The sequence below is a fragment of the Chroicocephalus ridibundus genome, chromosome 9 (assembly GCF_963924245.1).
Source record: "Chroicocephalus ridibundus chromosome 9, bChrRid1.1, whole genome shotgun sequence".
In the NCBI taxonomy this organism is placed as follows: Eukaryota; Metazoa; Chordata; class Aves; order Charadriiformes; family Laridae; genus Chroicocephalus; species Chroicocephalus ridibundus.
The window spans coordinates 34,181,891-34,209,381 of record NC_086292.1 but is presented as its reverse complement, the minus strand read 5'-3'; the positions used below and the strand labels follow the sequence as shown (position 1 = coordinate 34,209,381).

Here is a 27,491-nt window from a genome sequence, read left to right as displayed (position 1 = left end):
GTTCATTTCTGTAACTACCCAAGTTGATAAAGCTGGGTAGTAGATTAGACTTGCACTTTTTCTTTTTTTCACGTGCTGAACAACAGCCTTGTAACTAAATACTTATGCTGACTGGGTGACAAACATGTCTCGGACTGACAACCTAACACTTCTGATTGGGCCTGGTCAAGGAAGATTTAATGTAGGCCATTCAACATTAAACAAACCCAAAAGGTTTAAAAAAATGCATCCCTTTTGCTTGAGACCAGGAGCGAAGGGCTGTGGGTGGCCCCGAACAAGGCTGTGTGTATGGGATTCCCCGGCCACTCTAACAGAGTGCATTCCTGGGCGTCTGGGCTACATCAGCTGTCAGAGTTCTGCCACAGCTTTGCCATACATAAAGAGCAAACTCTGCAAAATTATTTCTTTAGGCCTCCCATGAGCGTTCCTGTACTTTTTGGTACTACTCTTTCCTGAGCTAGCAAAGGTGCTTCTAGATTTCTAGATTTTCAATTCAATATTAGTGAAGGAGACAATTAAAGAAGTTTTAGCTGGAAGCTAGTGGCACCCGTGTTTTGATTTGCTACACACCAACACATCTGTTCAATTCTCTCCTTCCCCAGAGACTCTTTCAAAGACTTACTAGAAGCTATACAGAATATGAAGGTTTATTTCAAAAGAATACATTTGCAAGAATACACATAAATGCACTCAATGTAACAGTACCTTCTGCAAAAATAGGTTACATAATACCCAGTAATGAAAGAACAATCTTATTTCTCTACAAATTAGAAAGCAGAGATAATAGCCCGGACAACCTTCAAAATGGAGGTTATAGTTGTGTACGTTGTGATAAGTAGCTAACTTTGAAGCATGACACCACAGAGCTAATGTTGGTAAATCAAACTACTAGCACACAGCTGCAAACTATTCTTTTATACAGGATTAACAAATATTTTGGTTCCAATTTGTTTTTACACAGCTCTAGTGCCTCAGGGAAAATGCTTATCAAAGATACACAAAAACTATCCAAAATTACAACGTAACTATTAAAATGCCTCCAAAATTGAGAGGAAAGTAATCATGTTAAATTAAAAAAATTTAACCAGGATTTCCAGACAAGATTTCCTGTTTTTAATCAGAGAAAGTTTACAAGAGATTTCAATAAGTTATCTTGAAACCGAGCAGCTGTAGATCTTAGAATCTTCGTGGAGGTCCACCTTTAAATGGCTTAAATCCTGAGCCACTTCCCCTCTGCATGGAATTGCCTGTGATCTGTACAACTCTATTAATTGGTGAGGAGTTACTGGAAACAAAGGTTTTAAAAAAGCGTTAAGTTATGATAAGTACCTAGACTCTTGGTGTACAGGCAAGAACATTGTTACTTCTCATATCACTCAACTGTTAAATGAAGTCTCAGAAGAGACTTGAAACCATGCAAGAAAAGAGACTTTGCAAGAAGTCACTGGCTTCTGTGCAGCGGAATGATACTGCCATTGGCAACACGACAACGTGGGGCCACGTGCTGGCACTGAAAGATGGGGTTCTATGTTCTGCTGCAGCAGCCCACCCACAGGAAGTCACGCTGCTTGTACCGAGACTACTATACTGCCCAAGCAATCACAGCTCTGAGAGCTTAGGAGGGAATTGCGTGGAAGGAGTAGTTTTTGTACCTTGTATGTGGAGACATCATGCCACCTCCTCCACGGCCGTCTCCCATTCTCCTTGTGTCATGATACCCGCTTCCTTGAGAACTAGGTCCATGCCATTCTTTTCTTGGTCCAGTTTCACGACTGTGGCGTTCGACAACATGTCTGTCCTCATTATAGTGCTAGTAAGAAAGTGAGAGACAGTTTCAGAATGAAAAACGTATTTTGTTATCAACAGGAAACGAGCTTTTCAGGAAAGTTACGCTTACAGCTTAGATATATAATATACAAGAGTCAAGCATCTTTTAAGATTTCAGTCAGCTAACCCACGCTTACAAGAATCCTATTAAAAATAACAGGACAGATAACAAAAAGGAACTATTTTCCAGTAATAACTGTATGGGTATGCAGGGAGTGAAGTTCCACGAACTCATACGTTACTCCCAGTTCTGCCCTGATCTCATATAATCACTGACAAGCATCTTCCATACACCTACAGAAAGAGAAACACTGGGTGGTGTTTTTTGGTGTGTGTGGGGGGTTTTGTGTGTGTGTGTTTGGGTTTTTTTTAATTTTTTTTTTTATTATTTTTTTTTAAAAGGCTTCAGGATCTAGTAGCATGGAGCATTTACTCTGTGGAATTTGAAGGCAAGTCTTAGAGAAGGTTTCTCTCAGTAGCACATTACGGGTGACAATGACAAACTGCACTGGCAGTAGCAGGCAGCGGAACGTTGACCCTGAAAACACAGGATGACAACAAATTCTTAAAAGCCTAATCAGCAACTCATGCAGGTATTGCTCTGATCTACCTGAAAGATGCTAGACCTAAGAAGAACTGGGTATGTTTGATGCAGTTTCTTGGCTTATTAGAAAACCCAACAAAAAAAGAACCTTTAAAATAAAGAAAGTAACTTGAAAATAGCCAGACTGCTCATTAATGATTTATGTGATGCTATACGGTCATTTGTCCAGCATGACTTTGCCTTCTTCGTCTCTCACTCATGCATGCAAACACAGAAAGATGACTCACTTGTCCTCCACCTCTTTCTCCCATCACGCCTCGTTCTCCTTCCCTGCTGCCGTACCCAGAAGCACTGCTGCGGCTGCCAGGAGGTGCACCTCTCACGTGTCCAGACACTTCTCTTCCTGACCGATCTGGCCTCTCGCCTCTGTAAAAATTGCTTTTATCAAAATGTTGGTTTCAGTATAATAGAATGGGTACCAAATCACAGCACATGTAGACTTCAAAGATTCCTTTTTGTTTTTCAGGTTCCTAGCAACTTGCAGTTAGCTTCTTAGAAATGTTCTTTTAGATCTATGTGGCTCTCTAAATAATTAAAGCTTACATGTTATTTGTTTACATCTGCATTCTTGCACAAAAACCTCCTTACTATATGTTGCTACACATGATTAAGAACAGACTGCTGGGAGTCAGCATCAAGTTTACAGATGCTGTTTAGCATATGTGACAACCTACACACAATTTTTTTCCCAATGCTTTTGTAAAGTGACTTTGCCATTCTTTCAGAGGGGTCTGTTCTCTCTTTACGCATCAGTTCTTGAGGAATTGCTACTATAGATAATTTCTTTGAGAATCACTACCTTCACTAGTTTGTTGTTAGCAAATTTACCTGCCATCCCGTTTGTCTGTGCTTATGCTTCCCTCGCTCTTCCAATTTGTTTGCCTAGGGGGATTTGAACCAGTCTCTCTTGGATGTCGACCATGCGGTATTTCAGGTCTGTCATGAATTATCACTGTTCTTCTTTCATCTCTGTCTCCTCGCACTTCTCGTCTGTCCGTATCTCGAAGTTCACTTCTTGGCTGTGGTGGTTCATTTCTTCTGGACTCGCTGAAGTTCTTCGGATACCTCTCAAACCCTGGCTCTTCTCTTCGTGCTGTTGGGCGAGCCTTTTTTGCTTCACCTTGATTTACAAAACGTTCTCGCCTAAGTTGTTAAAGTAGGAAGAAGTCATTTGCTTGTCTCCCATTTTCCCATTTCTCTGCACACGTAAGCACATGCATGAGTATACAAAGATATTATTAATCTTTACATTACATGTTTATTACTATATATGTGGTATATATTTCAAAAGATCCTTCCCACCTCAAATTATATTTATTCCTACAAATATAACTTTGAGCTTGAGTTCTTACAGCCTGTTTAACATTTCTTGATGCATTTAACTGTTCACATTTTGGTCAGTATGATTTAAGCAATTGTAGGGCCTCCCTTCTTGCCTAGTACAAAGCAGAGAGAATGCTAAATTTCTTGAGTCAGCTAGAAAATATAATCCTAGTTCATTGCAGCATAAAAGTAGAAGCTACAATTTTGTGGTCTTAATGGTTATTGGAGATGTCTACTGGAAACATTAAGTTAGATCTGTAACCAGCATTTACTGCACAGCTGCATGGACCCTGACGAATGTGACTCATGCAAATAACACTCTCAACTCCCACTGAACCAGTTACTGTTAGCCTTGCTTCTTAAGGAGAGGAGTTACCGAGTAGGACAGATCTAGTCCATTGGAACCCACTTATGGCTAGATCTGAGAGGAATAATCACAAAAAATCTTTCAAAATGTCACCCCAGAAGAGAGACCACCAGGCAGCTGATTTAAAGTCCTCAGAGAAAAGCAGACTGGATTCCATAATATAAATGGCCAGTCCTGAAGACACAAGAAATTTCAAGACACTATTGCAATTTCTCTTCCATCAGAAGCGTATAAAGCACTATTTTAAATTTTGAATAGTTAAGAGTGAAATCCCCAGTAATGCTGGCAGGCAAATACCTGCCCTGTTATCTAAACTTACCTATCAAAAGACGATGAGGGAACAGAACCTTCTGGATATCGTCCCCGTTCTCTGTGATCAAAATCATTAAACCTGTTCTGCTGGCGACTGTAATCTGAACCATGACTAAAACGTGCATCTGTATCAAGAGCCATCTTCTTATTCTCGTTCCAGTAAGGGTCGTCTCTCCTTTAAGCAAAACAAATGAACCCTCATCAGTTACACGTATCCAAATCAAAGCCTAATACACAGAAAATTGTTGAGTCAGTTGTCTGTTTTAAAGAGGCTCATCTGACCTTTGGAAAGCCACTAACAAAGGTAGACTCTTTCAACAGTAATGAACAAAATCATTTAAGAAAAAAAACCAACAACCCAAAACACCCCTCTGTTTGAAGTGCAAATTAAAGAGACAAGTATCAATAAAATCTAATAATAAAATAAATAATAAATAATAATAAAATCTAAGCAATTGTATACCATGTTGGGCAGTTACAAAAAAAAAAAAAACTAACAAAAAAACCCCAAAACACCAACCAAAACATCACCACAGCAAAATTTTGCCTTGTAAACAGCCTTCTAGGGGGAAAAAAAATGCCTTCTAGAAAAAAAAAAAAAACACAAAAAAACCCACCACACCAAAACAAAACCAAAAACCCCAAACCAGAACACCCACAAATCAGAACAGCTTTCTCAGGAAAGAATAGTATAGGAAATGTCACAGCCTTGCTTACTAGAAACATTCAGGTACGCAGTCTCTATGATAAGAATGTGAGATACTAAAGTGTATTATCAGTAGCCTTGAAAAATGAAGCTGGTGAAGAAATATTAGTGTTCTGCTACTGTACAACCTTTAGGACGTTGTACCACTGACATGTCAGATTTATGGCTATGGTCTTGGTCCTATTCTTATAATCAAATAAGGATCAAAGCCATCTATCAATTCATGATAGATGTCACCAGCTTCAGTAAAAATTAAAAGCCATCCCGTTGACTTCCTGAACCATCCATTTACCAGAAACGTGAATTCTTAACAAAGAAGCAGGTAGAAATTTCAAGCATTAAGGCAGAAGAACAGCAGCTTTTCTCAGCAAATGCTCTGAATTGTGTTATGCTCTTTTCATACAATCAGAATTAATTCACGAGATGCTTCTCTTATTTCAAAACTCTCTCCTACAGATAAAGTATGCTTCATGCTTGGCATAAACTGACGTCAAAACCAAAAAATAGCAGAAATCTAGTTCTTCTGTGAAGACTTGTTTCAGGTCAAGTGTATTTCTGACACAACACTAGTAGTTGTTTCTTTTTACTAAATGCTGTAAAACAACTGTTTGAGAATTAGATTACCTGTGATCTACATCACGGGGACGTTTCAAAGAATTCCTCTTCTCCTGTTCATAACGAAGTTGCTGCTGTTGTCGACGAAGTTCCTCCCTTTCACGAGCAATACGCTCTGCTTCTTTTCGACGTTCCTACCATGAAAGGGAAGGGTCAATAAACTCAACAAACAAAATAGCTCTTGATTAAAGATACCTATAGAACAGTCAGCAAGTACACAGAATTAATACTTGGTAGTTTTCTGTTAAAGGCTATCTGATACAATTCATCCTTGGATAGCATCTAAGATTAAAGAACATAAGGAATACTTGTCTAAAAAAGCAGAAATATCTCTAGGCAATTTCTTGTATTGCTACTGTATCTGTTGCCCAGAAACACACCTCATGAAGTTTGCAGTGACATTCGCTAGGAAAAATCTAGTAAAATTATGGAAGACTAGTAGGGGCAATATTATCTGCTGTACTTCAATTTTAAAGACAGACATGTCTTTATAGACATGTCTATATATGCTGCATAAATATGACATATGCATATGACATATGCTGCATATGACAGCATATATATGCTGTCTATATAGACTGCATAAACCAGTAGCAAGAATTTGCCATCAAATTACCCACAAGTCAAGCAAACAAGATAAAGATTAGCATTGTACGTTGCAGACTATGCAATGTTTGGTTAGTTCTTTTTGGCCAGGGTGGAAGGGCAAAGAGAAAAATTCACCGCAAGTGCAAACTGGGTTATACTCCAAAATGATATCGCACCATGGTCCAAAATGTAAATATGCACACCTGTTCAATGCGAACACGCTCTCTTTCCAAACGCTCCCGTTCCATCCTTTCCCTCTCTAGTTTTTGCCTTTCGATTTCTAATCGTTCCCTTTCTCTCTGCAAGCATTCTTCTCGTTCATGCATTATTCGTATGCGTTCTCTCTCACGACGCTCCCTCTCAGCAATTTCTCTTCGCCTAAAGAAAAAAAAAAAAAAAAAAAAAAGAGAGGTAGCAGAAACTCATCTGAAAATTTTTCTCATCCAAAACTAACATCACCTTAGGCAGAGACATTAAAAAAAACCTATTTGAGAGTAAGCTCTTGAAGTGAGAAGTCTCAGAATTCTAATCCCTTTAGCCCCAAGTAGCCAAAGCGGTTTTAGCATATTCTACAAAATCATTTAAGCAGACAACAGATACTAGGAAAAGTTACACCAAGAATCACCATTCTTGATGTATTTTATACTGGACTCATATTTTTATGTTGTCATCTTACAGACAATAACAGCAGCAGCTTAGCAAAGATTATGATTTGGATCTTAAAAATCCTTGCTATTTTAGCTCTTGCCCTCTTGAAGCTAACAAAAGAATTATTTATTGTTTTCTGTCCAAAAATAAGACGGAATAACATGACCACTCTGACCTGCACAGGTTAGGTATACTCGTCAACAGCTTAGTTTTGCTTTCTTCTTCCCACCTCCTATAGTACAGCTTACAAAGAGCAGGAAAGGCAGCTACACCTTTAAGCTTTATGTTTGCTGGGAATTCCTTGGGAAATCCAGCTAACACCACAAGTCATTTAACTCTCCTTTGCAAACTTTTGGCCACATGAAAAGGGCAGAATAGAATAGTGTAGCCATTTTGTCCTTTTATTCAAAGGGACAAGCTTGTATTATGCTTGATATATCATTTACATACAGTAAATCACATACAACAGTTCTCTGTTTAGAAACAAACAAACAAAAAAACCCCAAACACTGGTTTTGGCCAAATGTCCTAGTCAGTTTCTCATCTTTTCAAAAAGAAAGCTGGCATGCAGTAACACGAGATACACCCCCCGTATAACAAACACTAAGCTATGGGTGTACATATATGGCTATTAAAAGATTAAACAAAAATTCTGGAGTCTGTTAATTCATATAAAGATACTGTTAGGTAGAGTCCCAGACTTTAACATCTGAGTAAAAGGCTTGACAGAATGCATTCTAATTAGATTTCTAAATATAGTATCTGATCAATAACGTATAAAATAGCCTTTAGCAAAAAGTTGAATTACTACCTTCGGAGTTCAACAGCTCGTCGTATTCTTTCCAATCGAACCATGTGTTCTCGCAATCTCTGTTCCTTCATCTTTTCAAAAGGCAAGATATCCTTTCTACCCCTGTATTCCCTGAATTTCACTTTATCTTGGATAATACGCTCTTTGTTCCTCAATATCTGTGGCTATAGATAGAGATTACAATGGTTATTTCAGAAGTCTCATTCATTTAGGGAGATTTCTGGATGCTATGTTCAAGTATCATTAACTACTTAGCTATCCCAAACCATACCAAGCTTCTATCTAAGCTTAACAGTTTGTAATAGTTTATTGACTCTTCAGTAAAAGTATCAACTGTAAGGTAGTATCAAATCTATAGATACTTACTTTATCAAACCTTCCCCTTCTAACTGTCCTAGTGTGGCCTTGGTCTCCTTTTGTTTGGTCTAAAACTACAACTTGACCTGGGCTTTTACCACCTAGTGAAGGGGGGGAGAAAAAAAAAAAGAAAAAGAAAAAAGGTTTAAAACACACACACAGCCTAGTTGCCTATTACAGATTTTCCTTGGTGAAATTTCTAAATCTCTACATTGAACTGTTACTGGTGGGAGAAGCATACCATGTCTGGAATTAACTAGCAATATAAAATACGGAAGCTTTAACATCAGCTCTAAAGTAATACATGTTACTGGAGTCTAAAAAGAGCAGGTGTTTAATTGTCTGGTTTCCGGTAAGAGCAAGAACATGCCCCCAAAACAAGTCAGACACACAGATTCAACAGGAGGAAACACGGCTATATTGCATACTTATTCTTTTCTTTTCTTCAGATTTTTTAGTGGATTCTTGATTAGGGCCACTTGCTCCATTATCACTCTTCTCATCTTTACCTTCTGTTTTCTTGGCTTCTTTACTGTCTTTTTTTTCAGATTTCTCAGATTTCTTTTCTTCCTTTTTGGCTGATGGAGTTCTTGTTAGGAAAGAAATACACAAATGTAATGAGAAAAATTCAACCTAAAGGATTTTCACAACTGCAGAAGACAGGTGAAATTTCTTACTTGCTAGCTTTATCACTTGATGCAGTCTTCTTATCTCCCGTGCTTCTACCCGAACCAGATTTCTCGTCGCTTTCCTTCTTCAACTCCTTTTTGGAGGGATCACCTTTCACCTATATTTTTTTTCCAAACGCAAATAGGTTACTATAGATTCTTGCATAAGATGGTCTATTTTGGGAAGAGTTTTCATCTTACTAAACCTACTTTCTCAACAGAGATTTGCTGTCCATGCAGCTCTGTTCGATGAAGATGTGCAATACATCTAGCCACTTCTGTGCTGGAAGACATTGTTACTATGCCGTAACATTTTGCCCCTGGGCTTCGTGCATTTGTGACCACCTTTGCACCAAGCACCTACATAAACAGGTAAAATTTAGCGTTTGAGAGACATTTCTAGTAGGGAAGCAACGGTATTCCAACAATATTGTTACCGTAGTATATAAAAGCTAAAACAAACAAAACCACCCCAACAGCAACAAAAATCCCACCCCACTAGAAAGACTGACACTCCAAGTCTTCAAAAGTGTGTAATTCCAAAGGAAGTTGCAGCTTTGAGAACTTTATCCCGCCTTTCACATCAAGGCATATTAATGCTTACGTCCTGTTTTGACCAGTCACAACCTCAGGGACATTATCTAAATGCTTCTTTTGACAGTCACCGTCAAAATCCATTCACAGAAACACCACTGGATCTGAACTTGACATCTCTGACAGATAACCGCCCCCCAAAACAGTCAGCAGCTGCCAATAACGGCAGGAAGGTCTAAGCAGTATTATGTAGTAACTTAGTAAGGAGCCAATTCTTCAAAGGCATCTAGCAAATACGTCAATTAAGCAATTTTAGCAACCAGCTCTTTGACAGCTGCTTCTGAGGAAGCATTAAACTTTGTGTTCCTGATCCTTGCTAGAATTTCTATAACTACTGGACCCAGTCTTCGTCATGCTCTAGTGTGACAATTTTATCTTTCAAGCCGCCTATAATGGTACAGTCATTTAGAAATTAAATATTGCCCTAAATATTTCCCAATTAATTTAAAACTGGGAAACTAAGTAAATACAGGTACGAAGCAACTTTACAACAAAAACTGCCAAAGAATTTGAAGTTTTAACAAAATATACTCTCAGGTTTCAACACTTGTGAAGGCGTTAAACAAAATCACCTACTAAATTTATTAGAAAAAACAGATATCCAATAATCAGTATACACACTTGATATTGACAGTGCTAAGGTTCTAACTAGTTCCCAAGATGCGTTAATGTCTTAACTGGTCAGGCTTATATAAAAACTATGAATTCGTATAGTTTTCAGCAACTTCTTTGAGAAAGTGAGAACAAGTGCAACAAAAAACTGTTTTCAGAAGACTGCTTGGCTTATATGGATTCTGCACTGTTCTATGGAATTTGTATGTTAAATTAAACCAAAATCCAGGAAGACAGGCTTTGTTTAAGCAGCCTGTAAAAAAAAACAAACAAACCTCATTAAGTCATTAAAAGAGTCCCTAAAAGAACAGAGATTAACTGTCACTTTTTTTTTTTTTTAACCTATTTTTCTCATTCATAAGCCCTCAGAACACATTTTTAAAAGTCTCCCACAACTGCAGGTTCTATAAAGACTGGTTATATTACAATTGTACTAGTTAGCACATTATCTTACACTCATGGTTAAATACAGTTGCTGCAAAAGAACACAGCCATCATTATTTAATTTTAATTTATTAAAAAAATTTTTAAAGACAGTCCTGACCAGTCTCATTTGTGACATTTCTTTTGCATCTATCTTACCTCAACAGGAAGAAAAATTTCATATAAAATTAACATAGGCTTCTTCCTGTAAGCATGCACTTTAGATGCGAAAGTACTGGGTTTTGTTAGATGACACTGGTTAGACATTTCATCTCAGAAATTAATTTAAATCAAGTATTACTCAATTTGCATAATTGAATAGAGGAGGGGGAAGAGGCAGACAGAACACGCACAGTATCACACCACATGAAATACCTTTCCGTATTTCCCAAAGAGATTTTTCAAGTCAGCAGCTTTTGTGTTGGAAGACAGTCCGCTAACCCACAGGTTTCTAGTTGAACTTCCACTGCTACCACTAACACTGCTTGCACTTCCTGAAACAAGTGTTACAAAACAGCCAAAAAATTAAGGAGACAAAAGGTACCATGAATATTGAACTAAACTGTTGCTGAAAAGAGAAACTTAGCCTGTTACCTTTAAGTAACTGTTTATCCGGTTACCTTTCTTGAAAAGACTTCTATATAAAAAAGATATATGCCATAAGATTTCATTCATTTCACCCATGTATTGAGACCAACAGCTCGCCTAACTCATACCCGAACAACAGAGCTAGAAAAATCATACAATTCTTTGTTAAAGGCATGCTTTATCTCTCATTTGGGTATGTACATTTAGCTTCAACTTCCAGTTCTTATCAATTAACTTCCATCCACGTAATTTTTTGAGCACCCAACACTTGTTCTTCACCGTACGTCTTTACAGTACTGACATTACCAAAGAGATGGCAGAAAGGTAAATAGAGGAGACTTTGTTTCATTAACCCCAGCCTCCAGAATAACATGCTCAATTTCCACAACTTCTTGAAGTATCTACCCTCCATCCAGAGAAGCTTTTTTAAAATACTGCTGGATGGTAGAACTGGACACAACCCACCAAAATCATTTCCCACATACTAAGGAAAACACTAAAGAAAAGCCAGAATTTTTTGTTTATGTGCCCTAAACATCAACACCCCCCCCAACATAGCAGCTATTTGTGCAATAACATGGAACTGAGAACTCGAGATCCATGTAATCTTATTCCCAACATCTTTTAGTCTTATTTAGTTCAGCTTGTTGTTGTTTGCTGCTAAACGTATAAACTGCTTTTGAGTATGTTAAACTGTAGCCAGTCATACGGGCAAGAGCAGAACAGGATCTCCAGGTAAACAGCTAGAAAATCTGGTGGTATGCAGAGTTTTAAAAGGTAATTTAACCACCTTGAGGAAAAAAAGAGTACTTTTACTTCTTTAATATGTCAACTAAAAGCAAAAGGCAACAAATCTCAGTTATCATCAAACTAGGATTATCACGGTCTATTGAGATATTAAGGAATATCAAGATACACTTAGCATATCATTAAATATCATTAAAGAGCCACTATACTGGCTTCGGCTATGTATTTTAAAACAGCCTTATGATAGTTACTGTTACAGTTATCATATAAGCTACATGAAAGTAGATTTGCTGTATCTTCATTTAATTTCACGGTAAGCATATAACTATAATGAACAGACACGCATCTACAGAAGACTTGATTATGTCCGTCACAAAAATTTCTCCTCAGAAATTCATTTATCAGGTAAAGTTCCATTCACCCATTAGAGACATGCAAGAGACTCTGCGACAAAGGTTTTTGGCAGAGAGCTAGTAGGCAAAACAAGGAGACCCATGAGCTTATGCAAATGCATTTGCTCAACTATGAAGCATCAATGTAACTGCTGACATGAATGTGCTCTTGAGCTCCACTCTGGTAATCATAATGCAGGGGTTTATGGAAACTCCAAGGTAGACAAATAGGTCCAACTTTAATGCACTAAACAGCCACAAATGCAATTTTGCCGTCTGGCACCCCAGCCATTATACAGGGTCGAGAGTTCACTTTATTTAAAAATGAACTACAATGAAAAACAAGACAGAAATTTTCATTGGTGTTATGTTTAAGTACTTGCAGTCATTTTTTGCTTGTACTGTGTACAATATCAACTTTAGGAAGAAGTTCTTTGCAATGAGGGTGGTGAGACACTGGCCCAGGTTGCCCAGAGAGGTGGTGGAGGCCCCATCCCTGGAGACATTCAAGGCCAGGCTGGATGAGGCTCTGAGCAACCTGATCTAGTTGAAGATGTCCCTGCTTCCTGCAGGGGGGTTGGACTAGATGGCCTTTAGAGGTCCCTTCCAACCCAACACATTCTGTGATTCTAACCCAAATCATTATATGTAAGTTACAGCAGGCTCATCTGAAAATTACACCTTCTCAAAGCAAAGACTTGGGAAACGTTAAGTGGAATATGCTCCCAAAAGTATTTTGAAATAGGACAATATATTTTCACTGAGTCTTTAGAATAAATATTTTTGATCTTACAAGGAATCTGGCACAAGGAGGAAAAAAAAAACATAGACACACATATGTATAGTTAATGACACTAGCATAATATACTACAGATGGATGAGTTCAATTATACGAGCCATTTTAGTTCGTGGCAAGCAACTTCTCAAACAGGAAAGCATTTAGTTCAAGTCAAAACAATACTACCTTAATTTGTAATAGTTACCTTTATCATCCTTTGAAGTCGTCTTGCTTTCTTTGGATTCCTTAGTAGAGCTAGAGAAGCAAATTAAAAATCAGAAGAAAATTGAAAACACAGAATTTGGTAAGTGTTGCATTTTATACTACTAATACTAATAGACAAGTTAACATTTCAAAAAATAAAAATAAAAAAGGGCTAGACTGTATATTTGAACAAATGATTCCCTTATGGATTCTTGCACTGATTTTCCCCAAGATGCCTGAAGATCTAGATTTTCTGACAACTCTATTCAGTGGATATATGGCAATCTTCTCCACATTTCAGGACGGGGACTTGACTTCATTTTGTGTTCTTAGAACTGATAGCTGTTCATTACCATCATCACAAGGACATTTAAAAAAATCGTCAATTTGAAAAAAAAATAAATAAATGCTGACAATTCGACAATGCAATCAGTAGGACATAGTGTCTATACGAAGATCTTGAATTTTAAAAAGTAACTTATGGCGGTCAAAAAAATCTATAGGCAGGAGCATAGGATACTAATTATACGATTCTTGCTGCTACCCCCTTAATGTAGAGTGATCTTATTGAATGCTGGTACTCAGTATCGTAAAGAACTGACATAGAAAAACAAACCTCTTTGCTTGACCAGAGGCCCCAGTAGACGAGGGACCTTTCTTCAAAGTATCCTTTTCTTTGTCTCCAGATTCTGCTTTCTTTGAACCTTCTCTGGCTTCCTTCTTGACAGGATCACCCTTCAGGCAGTCTTCCTTCTTACCATCTTTATGGTTCTCAGTCATCTCATAGTCCTTGCTTTCCTTCTCCAGGCTCTGTGAAATGGCATCCTGCCCATCCTTTGGCTTACTTGCTTCAGAATCTGTAATTTTCACATTTTTACCTGTTTCTAGGAGGTCATCACCATCAAAATCCAGAGTGATGGCATCTTCAGCCTGGATTGTAACCGATATGTTATCATCCTCAGCTTCTTTCACAGAGGTGTTAGCTTCCATCTCTTCATGAGCCGTGTGATCAGCCTCAGCTAGGCTTTCTTCTGAAGGAAGAGGTTTAGATACTTCTTGTGTACCATCACCAGAACCTGCTTTATCTAAGAGGATTTAACAGGAATAAATATGGCAAAACAAGAAGTTTAAACAATTTCATATGCATAAGCTAGAATAGGACCTAGAAAATACAAAGCCAGTTATTAGCACTGATGGAAGGTTAGAAAAAAACACAAGGTGTATTAACACAAATATAAATCCTTTACCCAGGATCACTTATTCTTCATGGCAAAACACATTTTCTAGAGACAAATACCAAAACATTAGGAGGGAGAATATGGTTCCATCCTGGAGATACCCGTTCTTCATAAGAAGTATCCATTTTCCAGTTTAGGATTTAGCGTTCCAGAAGAAAATAGTTGCTTTGGACGCTCACAGTTTGATTTAATCTGCCTTTGAATCTTCCTGTTTCTAGGACTTCTAACCTTCCCAAATCCGAAAGAATTACAGTCTTGGAGAATTTCAGCCAGTCTTCCACGCTGATGCTTTTGCAGTAGTTTGGCAGTAAAGTTAGCTGTACAAGGCTGCTGCAGAACAGAGGAGTGAGCTTTAATCCAGAGTTCGTAGACAAGTGGTTCTCAGTCTTCATCCCCTGGATGGATTTTCCATCTCAGTCCCACATAGGCATCTCCAACCGTATTCTTGGATTTGCGCAGATCAGACACTTCAGCCATAGGGTCCCTCGTAAACATGGAGTCTGTGGTTTTATCCTGTGACTTCAGTAATGTGTTTATTCCATCTTGTGTAAAGTGATGGTGTTCCATGTCCTTTCTAGTCCACAATATGTAGAATCCTTAAGACTTCTGTCCAGGAAGTCTGTTTGCCCAAATGTGTTACATTCCTTCTATAGTTTCACTAATGAGCACAGCTTAAAAAAAAGGTAGCCACTCCACACGTTTCCAAACACTTGTTTTACCATCCTATATACAATTGGTATTTCTAAGTGACAGTAAGCCAAGCATATGACGGTCCATACGTTTGTTGGGTGCTCAAGTTCAGTGTAAGGGTGTATCATTTCATTCAATTAAACATCAGTTACTGCAGTGCAAGGTGGAAGCTTTTGCATTGAGACTTACCGTATGTTAAAATCAGAGTCCTTGAATACTATGCTTTTTTTATTAAGGATCATAGTATTACAACTATATAATACATCCACCACAGTAACTGATAAGTATTGCAATCAACTCGTAAGAGTAAAATAACTCTTAGGAGTGAAATAAATCCACTGACTGCAATGATTCCAGGTGCTGAGCTTAATAAGGAGACAACTGATGCTTAGTACTGGAGACAAGCCTACTATTAGTAAAGAGACTGAATATTACAAGAGAAAGTTGCCTGCTCTACCAGACTAAAGACCTCTGAACTCTATTAAACTTTAAACATACCTTTCTCATTTTCTTCATCTTCACCATCCTGCAAGAAAAGGAAGTCAAGACTAAATGTCTCCTACTTTAAAACTTTAAGCAGGACGGTTCATATTTTCCACAGAATTTCTATTGTATAAAGGCAAATTAATGAACTGAAAGCTATTTCTGAAGAAAAGATGATCTAGAAACCAAAGCTGTGCACCTCCCGTGTCAAATCACTGTACAAAGCTTCACTGGTATCTACCTGCAACACTTGCAGTTCGCAATTGGTTGGAACATGCAGCTATTTTCTTCCCATCCACCCCACCCCTTAACTCAACCAGACGTTTCTAAACTGTCCCATGTCTTGCTAAAGCCTTCAGAATGGATGTCATACTGCTGATTACTACTTTCAGTGAAATGCAAGCAATCCATCGCTAGCTTTAAAAGCTTAGGACAGAAGTCGGAGACTAGGCAGACTTCCTCCACTAAGTACTTAAAAATGAAACTGTGATTTTAATAGGTATTTACTTATTTATCATTACCCTCACTGAGCAAGACATGCTGCACGAGATGTCCCTTTTCAGACATCAATTCCACGTAACTCAATGAATTTCTGAACTTAAAGATGTTACAGATGTTAGTATTAACAACAAAAAACCCAACCCCAGCGCCCCTCCCAGCTGCCCCACAAACATTCTCCAAATGTAAATTTCTACATCAAAACAGGAGTTCTGAACTCCTGTATAGGCTGTATATAATTTGTTAGCATTTGGCATAGCCCTCTAAAGTGTTTTTCAGAGAGTTGGAAAACTATTCCTTGCTAAGTCTTTGCACTGAAAACTGCCAAATTGCAGGCAGGAATTTGCATTCAAATAGGACACCTCACTTGGAAATCACAATTATCTGCATTATTAAAAATATGAATGAAAGCTTCCCATACTCTTTACCTTTACCATATTACATCATCTGACTCTAAGATGCATGCTGGAACAAAAAGCCAATCTAAAGTGATCTTTTCCAACTAAACAGACATGAGAATCAGCTTAACAGAACTGAAGTGGAACTTACATGGACAGTCGGAAAAGTGTAATCTTCTATGTCTTGACCTTCATTTTCCTATGAGAACATAAAAGGGACTTGCTCAGCAAACTGTTTGTAAGACACTCAAACATTCAGAGAGTCAAGAGATTCAGTTAACTAGGGAAACAGTTAAGTGGATATACACTCAAAAAGGTGATCATCAATGAGCAGTTCTCATGACTTGCATCTTTCAGTTCAGTGTTCAGATTATGTATGTCACTATTAGTACTGGAACTCTGTTTGGACTGTGGTAGAATTTTATCAACCAATGCCACATTTGTTTCACGACTATTCAAACACAAGTCAAAAAGAACAGAAAGAAAAAAGTACCAAATTATATTTCAGAGATAAGCAAGACAAACTGAAAAACTAGTTCTGACTTCCTAGTAATACAGATACGCTAAGAAAAATGTAAATTTTGCTGATAAAAACGCATGTAAAATACAACGAAGTACCTGACTTTCAGAATCCTTTTCTGCATCTTCTGTTGTCTCTGCCGGCTCCAGGTCGTGGTATCTTATCTTTTCTGCAGATGACAGTTCTTTAGAATTCAAGTTCTCATCTTCAACAGATTCTTTAAAGTCCTTTAATTCATCATTTCCATCTTGATCACTTGCATCTTGAGTCTCCATTTCACTTTCCTTTTGGTGTGAACAACAAATATTTGGCATAACTAAGGGTAATAGCTGTATTGTGAGAAATTCATTGCTAGAGTCACCGATTCTGCAAAATACTCTATCACATCTATAATACAATTTCATAGCGTGTTTAAAAAAACCCCACACCTTCACACCCTTAGGCATCCCAGCTGTAAACATAGTAAAAACAATGCTCCAAATTTCCACATAAACTAGCGCAAAGAAAATGGAAGCTTTTTTTGGTAAATAAAGCCAAATATTTAACTTAAATATAAACTGGAAGGAAAAAAAATGTACATACTTTTATTACCTTGACAAAGGAATCATCTTCGACTGAAACATCACCAGTTAATTCATCAGCTTCCTGCTTTTTACCTGAAATGACAGAATATGCTTATGACTAGAGCTGCTAGGCAGAGCAGACTTTCTATCAATACGATTATGTTTGAGCCTTAGTTTATTATTCTCTATATGCTCTAGTTTATCTGAACTGTTCACTATAACTTAACCCTCCCAAAATTGAATATTTTATATTCAAAAATATAAATGCAAAATATTTCAAAATAAAAAGGCAAAAAAAGGTCAGTTGAGTGAGCATGAACAATCAATGCTGTTGCATAAACAGGCAGTTACATCCAAGTTAGTGATTTTAATACGAATCCTTCTACTTCGAGTGATAACAGAATTCAGGAGAACATTAAAGTGTACGTTTCTAGAATTACTGGAGTTAACCAGACTTTACAATTTAAGACTTTGAAAGGCCTGAGTTTATAGGATAATTAGCATCACTGAGCAATTTAGGTTAGAAGATCTAAAGGCCGTCTAGTCCATCCAACCTCCTGCTCACAAGCAGAGGTAAGTTCCAAATACAACTGGATTGTTCAGGGCTTCATCTAGCTCTGTTTTTGAGTATCCACAAGCATGGCAATTGCACAGCTTCTCCAAACCACCTTTTTCAGCGCTTTTCATCACTAGAGGGAACAATCAGCAGAAGAATTGAGTCAGGTGAAGCACTCGGGTTCTCTATTTGCCCTTACTGTACTGTAAAGGGCATGTTCCATTTAGAATTCTGTTCTTCCAGCACATGCACACTTTTCGCTAATAAAGATGGCTCTGTGGAGATGATGACTAGACACGGTTCCCTTTGGAACCCATTGAACTTTCTCAGCCTTCTGCAAAAACAAGACCAAAGAACAGTAGATATAAATATCTCCACACAAACACACCCTTTGTAGGGCATTCTGTCTCTCTGATTCATTCTATCAAAGATTAGCCTATGCAATGGTTTGCAGTAGCTCAAGGTACAAAAGCAGTTCTATTAGGAAGTGGCTTTACTATCTGGTCCTGAAACTCAGCATCAATTCAAGATGGAAATGAGATGGCAGTGATGATCAGCATTTAATGCTTTATTTTTTGACATCACATCTTCCCTCATCCCTTCATCCTCCTATGAACAGGTAAATCAATTCTATAGATATTCAAGAGGAATAGAAAAGAAAAACCTTAGCCGAAGTTTGATGCTGTATGGATATTTCTGCTACCTGGAACACTCAATTTTTGTCAGCAATTAATTTCCATAGTCTTTCATACACAGTTCTTAAGTTGCATTTCAAAGCTGGAAACTGCTCAACTACAGGGCAAGAAGAGAGACTGCTGTTTTGTTTTTACTTAGATTCCAGTTGGTTTTCCTCATTTGACAGCAAGGCAGCACTCTGACAGTACTCCTATGTACAGCAGATTGTTGGCTTGAATTCAGGCGCACACTAGTCTCCAGGTAAAGACACATGGCAGAACTTATTTCTACAACTGCAAAACATGACATCTAAACATTCAGATCGAAATGCACAAAGAGACCCTGCTGCTGCTTTTACCTCATTTAAAACAAAACCTTCCTGGTTTATATTTGTAATGCAATAGATTTGTGAGATTTCAGTGCAAAAAGCCAGCAGCACAGGGCATACTTAGGGAAGTTAGCTTTCCTTAGAGAGAAGAGTGCACTCACACTGCAAAGGACAGTTTTTGATACACATCACAGCTGATGCCTGAAAGCAAGACCAACCCAAATTTTGTATTACCATTTTAGCATTCTGTGATAACATCTACAGCCACAGATAACTTCAATATAAGTAAAAAGCAGTGAGAAAGCAAGGATTTCTGCACACATTCCACTCTTTTATGGTTTACCCCCCCTCGCATTTCAGTTCTTCAGTTTGTCAAACCTGAAAGTTTGAGTTTTTCCTGCATTCCATATCCAGCTAAGCATACAGAGACAGGCAAACACGCACAGCAGATGCTAGACATATTTAGCAACTATCTAGCATGTACCGTCATGAAAGCTACTTAAATTCACTCATTTTGCCTGAGGAAATCTGGCAGGTGAACTAGAACCCAGACTTTAGAGGGAAAAGAAGAAAAAAAATTGACAAAGCTACCTCAAGTTAGTCCCACCATCCTGCAACGGCAACTAGAGAACTATATTTTATTGACACTTCCTCATCAAGAGGAAGTTATACCTTTCAGTAATGAAGCTGTCCATACCTTTTGTTTGCTGCTAGATCAAGCTGGACATGAATTACATGTTTTCATTAGCTTTTATTAGTTTGTCTGTCTGTCTTTGCAGTAAGTCCCATTTGCTCTGAGTACCAGAGGTATTCCAAGGCATAAGGAGATGTGAACAATGACCTTCACTTTTCAGCTTCAAGCCAGAAAGTGGTAGGAAGTTTGCCTTCCCTCTCAGTTCTGTTTTTCGGGTTACTTTGATCTGGTTAGAGCCACACTGCTCAAAAGTGGCACTTCAACGTTCTGATACAGATAGTTTTCAGATGTTGGTACAGTACCAAAAAGCCAGGGTCCACAAACATTCAAAACTTTTCCACACTAATACTCAACCACAATGGGCTACTGAAAGGCACGCTTGGCTCAAATTTCACCTAACTGAAGTCAGACTGCAACAAACACCTTTCAGAAACTGACCATTTCTGTAAACTTATTCAAGACCCATCTCACTTCAAGACAAGTAACTGGGATTAAATGGTATGTCAACAACTACAGTCAGAACAGCTGGACCTTCTGCAGACAACAGGCACAGTAAGTCTCAAGTCATATAAATTGTCAGCACATGATAAAATTTACATACAGGTTTATCCATGCAGTGGCTATTGAAAACGCCAGTGGTGTAAGCAACGCTCACCACAAACCTGAGTGCCTAACACCACAAATACCATTCTACCTTGGAACGATGGCACTCCTTCATAAGCCATGCTCAATCCCTATTCTGGCAATGGCTACGCACCACAAAATTCCAACAGACTATTTACAAAGAGAATTAATAGTCTCCTTAGAAGTAGAAGACTTAAAACACCTTTAAAATGTTAGTTTAACATTATGCAGGTTTAGCTTTCATCTCATTTACAAGCCTTACAAGTGCCATAAGCTTGTTCTACCTATTCATGGTCCTCTACACGAGAAATTCAGGCTACTTGAGTGTATACAGAATTATAGAAGAGTGTATTTTAGACAAGTCTTAAACAAACTAGACATCTGCATCTCATAAAGAAGTAGAGTGACATGCTCATCATGAAATTTTTGAAGAATTAGTGTTTGCATTTCTTCGCATATTCCTGGTGAAACCCACAACAGGGTTCTGTTGTACCTGATGCTAAAGATTCATCAAAATCATGGAATGGGAAGCAAAAAGGAGGAAGGGCAAAGAAAATCTTTACAGTGGAATAAAGTCTTTGTAGCATTATTTAGCTAAGAGGTCTGCTGAAATTTGAATAATATGATTTGCCACAATATTAACAAAAGTAAATTATCCTTTTACATTTCTGTATATTCTCGTTACCCTATGGTACCATTTAAGTCTTCTACAGTGTCCACAGTATACTGCTCTTAGTCATTTATGGTTTTTATAAAGGATGTACTTCACAAAGTCAGATACTCTCTAAAGAATCACCAACTTGCTCGTAAGATTTGCCACCATTTGTAATCACGTGATTAAACATTCATAACACTTTCTAGTGCAGATCATTAGAGATATCCTTCACCCCCACCTCAATGAAATTACTTAGGAAGTATTTGGCAAGATTACCTCTTCCTATCTGAGGGCACATGGAAGCCTTACCTACAGTTTGTTGTATGCCATTTATATCTCGCTTCAATAAGGCAGGATATATCATAATTTAAATGATGAAAACGACTTTACAATATCGGAACCACCTATGTAAAGCATTTCTAAGGTTCAGTCTGCATGTTATTTTTCAAGTGTTGATTACAACTTACAATGTCTTAAATGTCTATTATCAATACTGAGTTCAGGTATTTTAGCTTAATAATTCCCTCCCTCCAAAGAAAGATTCTTTTCTATACATCATCTACTCATAAACATGCAAGAAGAAAGTCTAGTTTAAAAGGAATGTTCTCTTTACAAATAACTTACATCTCTCCTCAAAAGAGGAAAATGTATTCATTTCCTTATAATGTACTGTATCTTGAGTAAAACACTCAAGAAAGAGCAGGGTCTCAACAGTTGGTTCCATCTTGACAGAAATACTTAAAACTTTGCAAGGATATATGGAGTGATAGAACAGCACTTGTCAGATACCTAGAAATGATAATAAATTAACAAACCTACTTTGTAAGTCAATTAAAGACAGACATACCTTGTAATAATAAGAGGCCTAATTAGCTGTGCAACAGCACTGTGTACAAGGGCACCCCCCCAAGAACATTTGGAAAAGTCACTTTTCAATCTTTACAATTTCATTCATCAACTGCAAAGCAGATCAACAGAACCAGCCACTGAGAAGCAGCAGCAAAGTAGCTACCTGCTTGCCTTGAAAAAGTAAAAGAATTTTTAAAAGCAGGTTGACAAAAGTATTTATTTAGAAAAAACTGAAAACTCACATTATTCAAGATTAAAATCAAGGCATTTGTACTAGCATCCCACAGGTTACAGCTGTGTAACATGTGTGACATAAGACACCTATTTTCAGTGCAGCTGAGAATCCCTATCTTCCTCCAGCAATAATTCACTGGGCAGGAGAACCCTGATCTACCTCTGGGCAAGCTCGCTGCGCAGCAGTGTGTCAGAAATCAAATCACAGAACTATAGTAATGGGTGTTAGCACCTCAGACAGACTAAGAAATAATGAATTGACAGTTTGTTAAAACATTTACTTTAATATTCCTGAAGGACAGGTGACACCACGACAGATTATTTCCCCTGCTCCACTCTCCTTTTGAAGGCCAACAGTGTACAACTTTGGTTGATTTTTTTAACTAAAGAAGTCAAAATTATTTGGGCAACGGTATAAGCCAGCCACTGCCAGTTGGTCAGCATTTGATCTAAGAAACAGTACTGACAGATTGGAAATTCAGTCAGAAACTAGAAGAGTACTTAAGATCCAAAGTGTCTTAAATCTTATAAACCTGAGCAGCAGCAAATAAACATCTTTTCTCTCACTTTAATACACTGAGGTTAAAACTGATTAGCCTAAAATCTGTTCTTCATCCACTTGGCAAAAAAGTAACTTTCAATCACCAAGTTATGATATATCAATACACTAGAGTATCTTTGACCACACATACTTCAAAGGAATGTTCACCTCAGAAGCATTTGAAAAATGTCTCAAACTAGCAGTAAAGTAACTTCCTCTGGAGTGCAGAATAAGCAGCAGAATATTCAGGCTTGAAAAGAACAGCGTTTTCTAAAAACTGTCATCTTTTTACCAAAAGAAAAATTTGTCCATAGCTACTAAATTCCAGGGTGGAGAAGGCACAGTTGAGGCCATTAAAGATGGAACACTTCGTATTTGTTCCATCTTTAAGCTTTCAATCTTTAATTGACAAAACCAATTTACATGTATAGCTCTTCCAATTAACTGTTCTGCAGTTCCTTTTTATCCCAAATATTTAATTAAATTAGCTTCTGGAAAAAGTGTTAGATTTTGACTAACTTTGCATACAGGATCAATCAAGGATTCTTGTTGGATTACAGAATCCTTCTGCAAGCATTCTTTAACTTGTGATGCAAAATCCTCTGATTATACACTTTCCTGATGAAGATCCACGTGGCTCTCTCTGTGTTATCTCAATTTTGGGCAAGTCAGTAAATGCCCAATTTTAAATATGACTCCTTTTTCATCCAATATCTTATGCTGCAGAACTTGGTACGGGACACTGGCAAGGTGCTGGGTTGTTTTTTTTTTTTTAAGAGACAAAGAAGGTCTACATTCAAACCAGTTTAGTCAAGGCCTTATTCTTCTACTCAGTGTTCTACAGATGTTTCTTCCCTATCTCATATCAAGTTGGCTTTGTATCATCATCGTCAAAAGCTTGTCACAGCCCAGTAAAAATCTGCAGTACATACTCAGCTGATAAATCAATTTCTCTGGCCATAACAAAATCCCGTTCTATGAAAGAAAGTCCCACCCTTCACCTCATTCCTATTTGTCTCCATTTTTGTGAAGGTACACACACAAAAAAGAGCAATGAGAGGGAAAACAAATATACCTCTAACACACACACACACACATATATTAGAGGGGGAATCCCTCTAATTCAGCCTGCATCAAATTTTCCAGATCAAGTTCTTCTAACAGACAGTGCTAGGGAATGAAACATTTCCCTTTTTCCACAGACCTTAAGAGTTGCAGTAAAACCAGCTACAGAAGACATTCAAATCCAAAACCGATAGCCATCTGACACAGTCTGTGATGTTTTGGAAGAGAAAGCTCCTTCCTCCCTCCCATTCACCTCTCTCTGGCTGCTGTGAGGAGGTTCATCCATTACTCCCACTCCTTGGCCTTTCCTCGTAACTCCCAATAAACATCTTGTATTCCCACCCTCCTCTGTACAGCAACAGCAGCATAGGGAAAAAAAATACTACAGGACTAGTAGTGCCGTTAATTTTACTGCAGGACAGCAACAAAATTAATTAAAGACCCATTAGTATTAGTCCAAAGCAGCGGGGCGGAGGGGAAGCAAGCATTAGCAAAAGGCCTAGAGCAATCTGTTGGCAAAATCAGTGAAGGAGGCAACACCACTAGTAGTGAAGAGCGTGTACAAGCACAAGGAGGATCGAGGTAGTTAATTTTAAGTGAAAACTCAGTCCTACTGAATTCAGTCGATGGGCGTATATCTCCCACACACCTTTGAAAGTTTCCTAGTGACACACTAGGGAATGAATTTTCGAAGTGCTAGATTTCCAAGTTTTGAGACATATTTTCTGGTTACTAGTAACATATTTCATAAAAAAGCACCAGAGACGGAGATAACATCAGAATCAGACACTAACACGTACAAGGAATAGTTAAAAAGAAAGAATATATTCTCTCTTACAGTTAGAAGTAAACCAATAAGATCAAAAGGATTTTCCCTACACAAATTAGTGTGTTTTTCTTGATCCACACTTGCAGATTAATACAGCATGAACCTTTCATACTTTTGGCACAAAATTTGCTCATAAGACTTGTAATCCAAGAAGTAATGAGGAAAAACTCTTGAGCTTGCAGAGCAAGCAGATAAGAACTTCATGAACACTGTATTTTACTTTGAGGTTTACCAAGAACGTACATGTCAGACATACGCCTTACGATTCAATTCCACAGAAGAGGTGGCAGGGAACAGCTAGTGAAGCCCTGCCTCAGGCAGCAGCATCGCTGGTAGGCAAACTGCCTTTGCAGAAGCAAAATAGTTTAACTAAACAAGAAGCCAGTTCAAGAATATTATGCACATCATGATTATTAGTTTGGAGAACAGGAGGATGAAAAGCAGCAGATAAGAGAAGCGCTCATCACAGCAAAACAAGTAGCCATTCAGATCTCTACACGAAAAACTGGGGAAGTATTTCCTTATTTAGCTTCCAAGTAGTTTTCTTAAGCATCAGTTACCTTTCCAGAGTAAGGAATAAAGTAATGTCACAGAAGAAAATAAAACTGCATTGTGAAACAGTTTAGTTCCTTTCACTTTTCCAGTGTCTCAAAAGTACAGACAAGTTATTCAAACTTTCTAAGCAGATAGATTTTATTATTAAATTCCCCATTCACAGCACCAGACAAAAGCATGAATAACCACTTCCACCGCAAAACTCAGCCTAAGACAACTGACAGTAGTCCAAGACTGATCATTTACAAAACAGGTATCTGTAGCACATGTATGAGGATTCTTAGCGTGTACGTTCAATGAAGAATGCTATGCATAAAACAGACATTTCCTTTCCCAGTATTACTTGATTACGGATGCTCCCAGAAAAACAGAAAACAAAAACACAAACAAAAATCACCCAAGAATCCAAACTCACAAAACAATATTTAAATACTTATGCAAAAGAAAACAGAGCCAACACAATCACTGCCAAACAGATTGGTTTAGAATCCAAGTAATTATTTTTCACAACAGAAAAAACAAAATATCTTGATTAGACATTTCACAGTGAGCCTTCAGAGCCCATTCAGGAAATTTGTATTTATAAATCCTGCCTTCAGTAAAAAGCACGCTAATAAACTCACACAACACAGTCCTCTCCAGGCAGTAACCCCCTACCACATATTGTCATACGCTCATCACTGGCCTAGGTTGAGCACCTTCTCATGGATAAACCACCTCTTAGTTCTCCCTGCGCTGTTGCACAGACACTCGTGGACACTACAGAGATACCCAGCACCAGAGCTGCACGGCAGTCCCTACATCTGCTCTGCACCTGTAACACTCCATGTTCAGGACCTCTGTTAACACAAAACATTCTAAAAATCTCACGCATCTACGCAGCCTCAGCACACACAGCACAAGTCTCCAGGATCTGCGGGCAGTACAGCCACTACCTCGTAACGCATCTCTTAACCCACCCATTTTCCATATATACACCCAGCATCCCTATACATTGCCTATACAGCAACTGAAAACAGATGAGTAAGGCAAAAGATGCCTTACATGACAGAAGTCATAAACAGTAAAGTCACAATTGTACACAAACTACAGGCCACAGTTCCACACTCTTTCTTTAAGGTGATACGTGCAACAAAAGCTGCTTAAGAATGTAATGTATATCAATGTATCTTAACCTTTGCCTTTAGTCGGTTTCTTGGTGGGCGTGTCAGCTGAAACAGTTATTTCAATATTATCTGGATCGCCTCCTTCTTCTTCAATAGCCTGAACAAGACAAAAAATAAAAATTTTAATGGATTTCTGTGGGAAGCTAGACAATTTGACTTCAGCAGAAGTCAGTAAGCCAAACTATTACTTTTTTTCCACCTCAATAGTATTTTCTAAAACACTTTGGGCTAAACCTTTCACTTAAAGCTGGAGGAGAGGGAGGGAACACTAACAATAATGGCAGGAGTTTAAGCTGTTAAAACGACATTTTCAAAGGACAGCTTATCAAGGATCGGCACATTTCTCTCTGGAAACATAACACTAGAAGGCCACTACGGCATCCGCGATGGCATGAAGGGCAGCACCAAAACGGGAGGGAGGGAAGCGAGGAAACCCTGCAGCACCGACTCGCCCGGGGGCTCGCCCCGCCGCCCGCCCGACTGACCAGCTCCGGCACCCGGGGCGGCGGGCGGGCCGCAAGGCCGCAGGGCGAGCTCCGCCGCCCGGGACACCGAACCCGGCCCAGCCGCCGCCCCTCCCGCCCAGCCTCGGCGGCCCAGAGGGGCGTGCCGCCGTGCCGCCGGGGCTGCCTGGGCACGGCAGACCCTCGCCCCGGCACCGACACCAACGGCGGCACAGGGAGAGGTCCCGCCCCCCGCACCGGGGGCAGCCGGCGGGGCCGCGAGGGCCCCGCCCCCGGAGCCAGGCGGCCGGCGGCGGCGGGCCGGGACTCGCGGCGGGTCGGGCCAAGGCGGCCCCCGCGGCCTGTGCCGGCCTCTCACCTGCTTGAGCCGGGAGATGAGCACGGTCTTCACCCCGGTGATGTCCAGGTTGCGCCGCTTCAGTTCCGACTTGAGGTCGATGACCCGCAGGTCGGTGATCTTCTTGCTCTCCGTGGGGGGCAACGCCGCCGCCGCCGGAGCGGTGGGTGCCGCGGGAGCCCCCGCGGCGGCGGGAGAGGAGGCGGCGGCGGCCATTTTAGAGCGACTGAGCGCGGCAGCTGCACGCACAATGAAACCCCCCCCGCGCCCGGCCGGGCCGCCCAGTACCCGGATGGAGGCCGCGGCCGACCTGCGGGCGCGGCGCAGGCGCGCTGCGGCTCACCTGGCGCCGGGACCTCCCCGCC

At 39.2% G+C, this 27,491-nt stretch overlaps 1 protein-coding gene across 8 annotated transcripts; it reads right to left on the bottom strand.

Annotated features, from left to right (window-relative positions):
• Positions 1-629: 629 nt before the first annotated feature.
• Positions 630-27,491, bottom strand: SLTM (SAFB like transcription modulator). 8 transcript variants are annotated; one of them, XM_063346027.1, is made up of 21 exons: positions 27,148-27,491; positions 26,335-26,422; positions 17,574-17,647; positions 17,090-17,275; positions 16,623-16,670; positions 15,591-15,618; positions 13,781-14,249; positions 13,166-13,215; positions 10,831-10,949; positions 9,037-9,186; positions 8,836-8,945; positions 8,668-8,747; positions 8,168-8,259; positions 7,802-7,965; positions 6,546-6,720; positions 5,764-5,888; positions 4,441-4,608; positions 3,260-3,574; positions 2,659-2,809; positions 1,653-1,810; positions 630-1,285 (listed from the first exon to the last, which is right to left on the bottom strand). In XM_063346027.1, exons 1-21 carry the CDS (start codon positions 27,340-27,342, stop codon positions 1,177-1,179), a joined length of 3,054 nt encoding a protein of 1,017 aa, XP_063202097.1. In that variant the 5' UTR covers positions 27,343-27,491; the 3' UTR covers positions 630-1,176. The 8 variants fall into 8 exon arrangements, with proteins under 8 accessions (XP_063202097.1, XP_063202090.1, XP_063202094.1 ...); XM_063346020.1 differs by having other exon boundaries at positions 8,587-8,747; positions 27,148-27,490; XM_063346024.1 differs by having other exon boundaries at positions 8,587-8,747; positions 13,781-14,195; positions 27,148-27,490.